Source organism: Echinococcus granulosus, assembly GCF_000524195.1.
Source record: "Echinococcus granulosus chromosome Unknown EG_S00160, whole genome shotgun sequence".
In the NCBI taxonomy this organism is placed as follows: Eukaryota; Metazoa; Platyhelminthes; class Cestoda; order Cyclophyllidea; family Taeniidae; genus Echinococcus; species Echinococcus granulosus.
The window spans coordinates 153,129-161,908 of record NW_020170540.1 but is presented as its reverse complement, the minus strand read 5'-3'; the positions used below and the strand labels follow the sequence as shown (position 1 = coordinate 161,908).

Below are 8,780 nucleotides of genomic sequence, written 5' to 3'. Positions count from 1 at the left end.
TTTATATTTTTTAGGCATTTATGTAGTGCTTTATGTGTAGGTTCTCCGTGCATTGCAAATGAAAACTCGTTCGAAATTCCCGATTCAAGTACCATCTGCACGCCGCTGAGTGGAACAAAGCAAGAAAGCGACTTGTTGTGGAATGGCTTTGAAAAAATCCCGAAAGGTGCCACACTTATCTCCTACTCGTTTGCTAATCCCACTTGCACAAGTCATTTGGTCGGTGGCTATACTACTTAATCAGCTGAAAGCTTGCAAATTATACTAACCGTCTATGGTAGTAGTTACTTTGAATTTCCCAATAGATTCGAGGTGAGTAACTTTGCCCAAGCAAGTACTGAGAGGGAAATAATTTTCACTCATGCACAGACTTCCACCCAGAATAGCCACACGTCTTATTTGCTTCACTCAAAACTACATTTAGTGGTTTAAGTCAATTAAGGGAAAGAAATAACAAATTCCTCTGTCCCCAGTAAATCCACTGCTTTCCACCAGATCAAAGACAGTCCCTTTCTATATTGGAATCCCCAAATTTCTCCGATTAGGGGTATTCTGCAAAATCGAAGCAATTTCAAGGAGAGGTAAGTGGAGATGTGGAGGAGAATGTACCAATTCCATAGCATATATGTACAAGTGGGTGTGAAATGATGGCATGAAGTAGTCTTCTTCCATCCTAGAATGTAGGCACGATTTCCAGGCTATTGGTAGGCAAATGGACTAGGTCTTCCTTCCAGTTAGAAATGGAATCTAAAATTTAGTAAGCAGAGAGCAACTTGCAGTTATGCAAAAATTACAAGTGCGGAATGTGAATGGGTGTGTTTTATTCTGCCGGTAACCCACACGCATTCCACACACAATTCACCATTCGGTGGTCTGCCCAACTGCTGATCTGCTTTTTTAGGCACCTCAAATTCAAACTTCTATTCATCACCAATCCTGTGTCAATCTACCTATCTTTAGATCAGTCCGTTATCACCCTTAAATCATTTCAGTGTGCAATTGGAGGTTAATTTTTGCATCCATGGCTACACCATCCCTCCTCGTGTCCTTCTATTCAGTCGCCCTGCAAGCTAGCTGCTATCCCTTTACTTGACCTTAATCTCCTCCATCTGTCTAGTCACTTGTTCATATGTATTTTTAGAGCTGTGCATATTGCACCTCAATCTTTCCTAAAATTATCAAACCACTTCGGATTTGAGCTTTATTTTCTCGTCATCTGTGTCTGTTTCAAACACCTTCATACATAATCTTTACACCTATTCATTCATTCTCTTGAATGACTTGTTAAAAGGTCGTGGTTGCAGCCCATTGTATGCTGCCACCCTTTCCTTCTACACAAATTTATCTTCCAATCAAACCACCGCGTTCACCCAATTGGGAATTATCCATCCACTCGTTCTTTCTTCCATCTATGCACCCATCTCTCCCTTCGAGCCGCCTAGCACTTATGTACCCATGCTTTAGTGGAAAAAACTGGCATAGCAGACAAATTTGGCCTTTAAAATTGATCTTGTGCCAAAGCCGTAGTTCTGAGGTGGGTAATGGCTGCGGACAATGATAAAGCTTACACTGGCCATATGTTTGATTAGTTAAATAGCCACCCTAAAAGTAGCCAATGGAGGTATGAACTCACATTCGGCTTGTTTAGTGCGTTCTCACTGGCTCTTCGGATGTTCGGAATCACACCGAAAATATTCAGTTTGGCCTACAATAACCAAATGAACAAAGACTTGAGGCAACAGCTTTTTAGGAGGTGAAGGCGCGCAGTTGTAACCGACAACGAAGTTAAGGGGAAAACAAAGTTCTAGAGATGTGTCAAGCCTCCACTCCCACTTCACTACTTAAATAAACCAAGCTGGATATTTTGCTAAAAATGTGGTTTATAATGTCGCACTCCATGAGAAACCGGAACTCAACGAAAATGACTCCCATTTTTACCTCAATCGCTTTTAGCCGATTATGGCCATGAGCCAACCTGTCGCCTACTAACTCGACTGGTATTCGGCTTATCAAATCGGCAGATCGTTCGCCTTTTAATGAGGAAACGACATTAAGTGAGCGATTATGGGGTGTCTGGAAGTGAGGTGGTTACACGCTGTTTCGGCGAGGAAAGACTGGTCAGGGACGGCCAATCTAATTACCAAGACAGATGATGGAGTTACCTGAAGTGCAAAAGGATGGATGTAGAACAAAATTAAAGCAGTATCAAGAGGCTCTTAGAGCAAGGTTTTAATTCGTTTCTCAGCTGCACCATTTTCCATCAATTAGGGAACGCATAATTGCATTCGCAGTAAGAGGATTTCGTCTTCTGATTACATTTGCGTCTAGTCGCTTAATCGCGTCTTCATCTTGAGGCATTTCGAGCTTGTAAAGAAAAGAAATAAAAATCCAAGTTATTGGAATCTCAACACTTTATAAATGCACAAATAATATCATGAAGCCACTTGATACCTGTTTTAACCATACATGACTACACACGAATGAGACGGGAAAATGCGATGTCTGAAACTTTGATTTGCAATATGGCAGATAATCGAGAGTGAAGAAACGATGATCCAACCAAGGCTACACCAAGCAACCAGACATTTAAAATAAGAAAATTGACAAAGGAGTAGAAAAGTGGTCTTTGGAATACAGTGGTTCAGCAATCTTCTTGCCAAACATGTCGGAAATTGACAGTGAGAAAAACACTTTTATGGGTGAGGAGGAACGTCGTGAAGGAAGGGTTTTCAAACCCAACTGACTGGTCTCTGAACAAGCAAAATCCAACTACTCAACAAAGCTGAGTTTAAATTCCATTTTTGTGGCTAGAAATCACCAGACCCGATCGAGAGCTCACCACCTTTAAAAGGCGGGTGTAAGCACCACATTGAATACCTGTTATGACTTCCCACTTTACAAACCAGTGATAAACTGGATAAGTCAAAATGTTCCTGCCATTTACTTCCTATTTTAAGTGAGGTTTGAGTATATTTAAGGAGAAAAGCCACATAATTAGACAAACGGGAGGGCATTTCGGCTATCTCAGAGTGAAACCAGGGTGTTGTCACCGCACCGAATAACCGCGAAATGTGTGTGTCCTCTCCAACCCTCGCGCAGTAATCGAAAAAGTCACTCCTGCAACTTAAAAGTGTAAACAACAAATTATTTGTGAAAGCGGATGGGAGATACCAAGTTGAATGCTCATTTGGTGGGTATCCCTTGATTCGACTGTTCCACTAACTGCAAACGACTCACGATCTCCTTCGCTTACCAAGCATTTGATGCCTCTAAGAGCAATTGATTTTATGATTAATTCAACAACCAATTTTAGCTAAAATTAGGCAAGTAAGGGACCGGAAACTGCCTTCCAACAATCGTGCCATCTCAATAGGTGTCTAGACAATCACATATTTCTCAAAGGAGTCACTTTACTTGTTTGAATTTCTGTAAGCACAACTCCTATATCGACAACTGAATGGGGCATTTTGACAACTAGTAGAACTGAAGCACGACAAAATCAGATTAGGTGTAAAAGACCTCAATTCTGAAAAGTGGCCTGTAATCGTGTCGTTTCACTTTGATGAGTCTGTTGAACTGCCGGATAATTAAACAACCCGTGTTCAACCTGTCCACTTGCCCGTCACAAGTAGTTTGAGAGAGGAATGAGAAGTTGACGTATTCTCACAAGAACTAAACCGTTCTTTTTATCCTCTGAGCAGAGTAGTTTATATGCTCTCACCGCACTTTAACCACGGGAGCACCTCAGCCACCATCATCCTCATATGGATTCAAATGAGGAAAGGTCTTCTCTTCTCATTTGTTCTATTACGTCTTCGAAGGTGATACTGATAGCTACATTGGCGGCAGTAGTAAACAACTGCGAGATACCAAATTTACTCGTGCTTGCGGCTAGACAGCAGCAGAAGGCAGCTGACGCACTCCATTCCTGTATTCTTTAGGAAGCAAAATTGGCAAGTAAAGTGACCTTACACTCGACAGTTGTGATAACCTTTGTCTTGAGAAGGTAGACGAATAAAAGGCAAAATGACGGTTAGGGAATAGTAGAATGCTATTGGATGCCGTGAGGAGGAATGGACACCAAATACTCTCCATGTAGTGATGAAACGGCGCATCCTGGGTCACCATTTTGACGTCACGGTTCACAACCTCTCAGCACCTCTGTGTGCCTTCAGAATCGACCTGAAGTGCTCCAAAGGACTTTGAGAATACACCACACATCCTGTTTCGAAAAAGTCGACTTTATAAGACACACGTGTCCTGCCCTCGTCTTACTCCTAAAGCCTTTTAACTATCCTTGCTAAAGACTCGATGGCCTCCAAGATCACGCACTTAAGCAGCAATTCACATTTATTTTAAGGGCGAAAAATGAAATAGCGTCATCCTGAGGACATCAACAATACGTCAGCAAGCTCAGCCTGACTAGGATTGTATAAAACAACTAATCATATTCAACCCGGAACCTAGAGAGGGCAAGAACATGTTAAGATTTTTAACTAGATATCACAACTCTAGAAAACGCTGAGATCCATCACTTTATCAGCTAGAATTTATCACTGTGAGCAGTTTCATATGGGTTTGCCTGCAGACCTCCAACGACAGCAGTGTTGATTACCTGTCTCTCGGTACGGCTTGTTGCTACAACTCCCCGCAGGTGGCTCGATCTTGTGATATGTGCCCGATTGTCAACAAGCATGCAGTACAAAGCAGAAGGGCACTCTACTCTATCGGTATGGCGTTCCGTTTTGCTTTGGTCCATTGCCCTCTAAAGCTAAACCATCACTTCATAAACTAAGGGATAAACGGATTTGTCAGGTGTGATTCGGGCATGTTCAAGGTCAACTCGCTTTCAAGGTTGCAAAAACTTCGCATATAATACCTGTAGCATTGGATGAGGTGAGTAATCAGGAGTTTATACCGAGACAGGATTTTAGTAGGCAATTTGGCGAGAGTGGTGAGCAAAACAGCAATGGGTGCATCAAGATAAGGGAGGAAGACTCCCTACTTGACATCATGCAGAATTGCGTATCGCCATGGACACGCTGACATTGCTGAAAACTGAAGCATCCAAAGCGTTCTGCAGTCAGACACTACTTAATTATTAGAAGATGTTGCCTTGGAAGACAGGCAGATCGGTGGCGCATGCATCTACGGATGTCAGAAAGAAGGATTCAGATAGGTAGAAGACCGAGATTCTTTGCTTCGTTAGCGTTATTATACCAATTGTTTTGGACAGTTTGCTGGGAAATAGGCCAAGTTGAGTTAGGGAATGGATTCGTTACTACATTATTGGCTGCCGCCAATCATCCAAGGCACCTGTCAGCCAATATTTTTGAGGTATAAACCACGGCGTGCTTCGCATTTTCCGTTATTGAGCCCTTACCGACACACAGCTCAGGTGAAAGCGAGTAATCCTCTTTATTAGAAGTCGGGGTGGTCAAATAGTCAAGAAGTTATGTTCTTGCAGTGCAGTACGCAACTTTACATAGCTGCATGGCTTGCATGATCACATGCAAAATGGAATGGGCAAGTGGGATTTGAAATTGTTGGCTACTAGGGGCAAACGCTGCGTACAAGTGGGGTTCGAAGCTAGCCAGTATTTCGTGGGGAAAGGATTGGGGGGATTTGACTTTTAACCTGCCTTTGCAATCAACCAAATTCAGCCCAACGGTAATTCCATATCAGCCTTCAGCTGTAGTTGTTTCTCTGTGCTCAACAAAAAGAATTTGCTTCTAGTAACAAATCTACTGGCTGCTTTCATCTGTAATGAGGGGTCTTTTCGAAATACACTAATCAAAGTAACGTGAGAACAGGGAGACAATTTGCTGTGCAAGTGCTAAGAAATCCCACAGTACTGCAGTCTTGACTACAGGAGCAGTGACTCGAAGGGACAACGCCTTCAATCAAGTCGGATTGATATTGAACAAAAAACTAGCTTTACAGACATAACCCAACTGAGCTAGTAATTCTTAGTAGAAGCATCGCTTCTTGACTGCGGCTAGATTTGACTTGATGACATAATCTACAAACTTCCTTGCTGAGGTTGAAACCAGCCATTTGAGTATCTCCTTCCCACATAGTGCCGAAAAGTATCTTCCAGCTTTATGTGAACTATAGACTTTGCCACCAGAACATTTCCTCGTCATCAAATTCGTCAACTATCATAAGTCCGTATTAGCAGTGAAGGGGGTTTCGGATAGGGCAACTTGCGCACATCTTAGTAACTACATCATCCTGCAATGCACTGGCCACAACACACCCGACTAACATTCCAAAACGATAAAATGCAAGCGCATACTGCAGATTTTCCTAGACTCTCGCTGGATGTCTGTGCGGACATCTGCTGCTTTGACGTTGGCAGTGGTGATGAGGAAAGCATCTCGGTGACCGAGCGAAGGTCAATGGCAGAGCGTCGGCGATTTTTGTCGGGCAGACCGAAAGGTCCTTCACACACCGTAACAGTGAGGAGGTTCGAATTGGAGAGCAGGTGTTGTGTGGAGGAGGAATTCTTAAAACCTCCCTCTGATGGCATGGTAGAGGCAGAAGTGACACGGTGTGGTGTGAGATAGAAGCTGTCGTTGCTGTGGTTGTCGTCTTCGTCGAGGGTGAAATGGGACCGGACTTCTGGTGTGGCACACTCCGAGGATCCGCTTAGTAACTGTGCAAATCAAGATGGCTTTAAATGCAGACAACAGACATGAAACAACCCACCCTGAAGTCCGCCAAATGACACGTTAATGCATGCGTTTAGCCATTCCAGCCCGGAAAATTGAATAATCCATAAAAGTGACGATGCCTAAACAGATGATTCAAGTGGTTAGAAACAACAAAAGTTGATTCTACTCAAACTTCATTCGGGAACATTCAGTTGCCAAATGTCTTACAGTAAGCTTTCATTCAAAAGAAAAAGGAATCCCCCGATTCTTCGTTAGCAATGGTAAGTGATTTATGATTTGTACATTTATTTACGAATGTCTTCTTTATCGTGACCTCCTCGTTCAACACCCCCCTACCATTCAGTAAATGCTGTCTACGGAAGTCATGCAGACGGGAGATTTACAAATATATGGTTAATCTGACATCTGCAATTTGGTGTCATCTTTGTAGATCACTGAATAATACCTCTTTTTATGTCAGAAGCTAAAAAAATCAAATCATAAAAACATTTTAAAAGGAATTTTGACGGCACAGAATTGGGCGAGTTCATCTACATACCGATGTGGCTACAAGTGCCAACTGCCAGGTCGGTGATTTATTATTGTAGAATGCAGGAAAAAAGTCTAGTGCAGGTGGTCTAATTACATCCACCAGGTTGCTAGAAAGCTGACACACATGTATTTATGTATGCATCAGTCTCCTATCAGGCCGTCGTTTTATTTAAAAGTAGAATAAACCTAGCGGACGTGATTTGGGGATGTTTGCTTCGCAAGCTGAGGCTGACTACGACAGAGTCCCTTAGACTAGTGTCATTTCCGCAAATACTTAAGCTCTAAATCCTTGTTAAATTTTAAGGTCTTTAGATGTATTAAAGCCTGACATATCGTGGATGTCAAGGAGACAATCGCCAAGACTGCGGTGTATCACCACCTAAGTGTTTAGTAAAGATTCTCCTCTAAACGTATTAAAAACTTTAGAATGACCCCTCCACATTCACTAAGTATAGACTATCAGGGAGCTAAATTTATTCTAGCAGTGGTTAAGCTTCGTTTCTTGACTGGACTGGAGCCAAACGTTAGTGGAGGAATTTTACTCGACCCGTGCTATCAGATGAGCGGCAAAAGCAAAGAGCTTAAATTTATGTTTGGAATAAAAGTAACAGCTCTTGAAAAGCACAGAATGGGTCAAACCCCAAAGACTTTATTTGGTTTGTAAACTGGGAGTGAACGACGGGCAACTGCACGAATAAATATGATCAAATGCCAATTTGTGCCACCATCATTAGGGGAAAATTTGAATGCGCTCAATCAAAAAGCATTCCCCTTTGAGTAAACATTTGCTATGGAAAATGTAGAGGATGTTTCCGTCGAGCTATAATTTTATCACAAATTTCTCTAATTGTGCCGTTTATGGCGATTGACTTTTTATTTAATCTTTGTTCAGAGTAATGCCCATGTAATGGGCAAAAAGTCATTTATATGCAACTACTTCAGTCTCCTCCTTGCTGAGCGCTTCTGTCAACTTGTCAGTGACTTTTTTGAGCAATTTTTGTAGGTAGAAAGAGGGAGGCGAAGGTACTCACCGGAAGGATGATGTTCCCGCTGCCCCGTCTTTGAATGCATCTGGGAGCACTGGGATAAGTGAATACTTCTAGAAACAGAACAAAACAAAATAAGCATTTTTTAGGGGACTAGTAAGGTTTTGCTAACTTGATTACTTCTGGTGATTAATGGTACCTCTCCGGAAATAATTGGCAAGTTATCCGTGTGAGGGGCTGCCTGTCAAACAGGTGTCTTGCATTTTACTCTTAATGTTATCGCATCATTAAAAGTTAATTTTTCGATTAATAAACTAGTTCCTGACACTAAATTATTAACAAATAAGATTTTTTGTTAGGGACTTTTCTGACAAGTATATATTATCTTGGAATGATGTAAATCCGCTGTATTTCATTCGCTTCAGCTGCGGTGAGTAATAACCCATCCGAGTAGGGAATAGTCATTAGCTATTTAAGACTATAAAATAAACTGCACACATAACTGGAAGCCTGAAAGATCCTCCTATCCCTAAGGTCGTTTTTCGACAAGGATAACCCCTTTTCTATGCAGCAATTCTCTGATTTT

The 8,780-nt window shown here is 42.0% G+C and overlaps 2 protein-coding genes across 2 annotated transcripts in view; one reads left to right on the top strand and one right to left on the bottom strand. All coding sequences in view use genetic code 11, as the record gives it.

Moving 5' to 3' along the window:
* Positions 1 to 717: 717 nt before the first annotated feature.
* On the bottom strand, positions 718 to 6,699 carry EGR_09682 (hypothetical protein; the record flags this gene model as incomplete). The annotated part of the gene is made up of 4 exons (XM_024498931.1): positions 718 to 747; positions 1,634 to 1,705; positions 6,299 to 6,658; positions 6,694 to 6,699. 4 exons carry the CDS (start codon positions 6,697 to 6,699, stop codon positions 718 to 720), a joined length of 468 nt encoding a protein of 155 aa, XP_024346670.1.
* Positions 6,700 to 7,767: 1,068 nt separating this feature from the next.
* The window catches only part of EGR_09681 (hypothetical protein), a gene marked incomplete at both ends in the record, with an annotated part of 6,753 nt that continues 5,740 nt past the window's right edge, over positions 7,768 to 8,780 (top strand). The window contains 2 exons of the mRNA XM_024498930.1: positions 7,768 to 7,864; positions 8,489 to 8,548. Of these exons, the coding sequence (XP_024346669.1) occupies positions 7,768 to 7,864; positions 8,489 to 8,548 (157 nt within the window). The remainder of the gene's footprint in view (positions 7,865 to 8,488; positions 8,549 to 8,780) is intronic.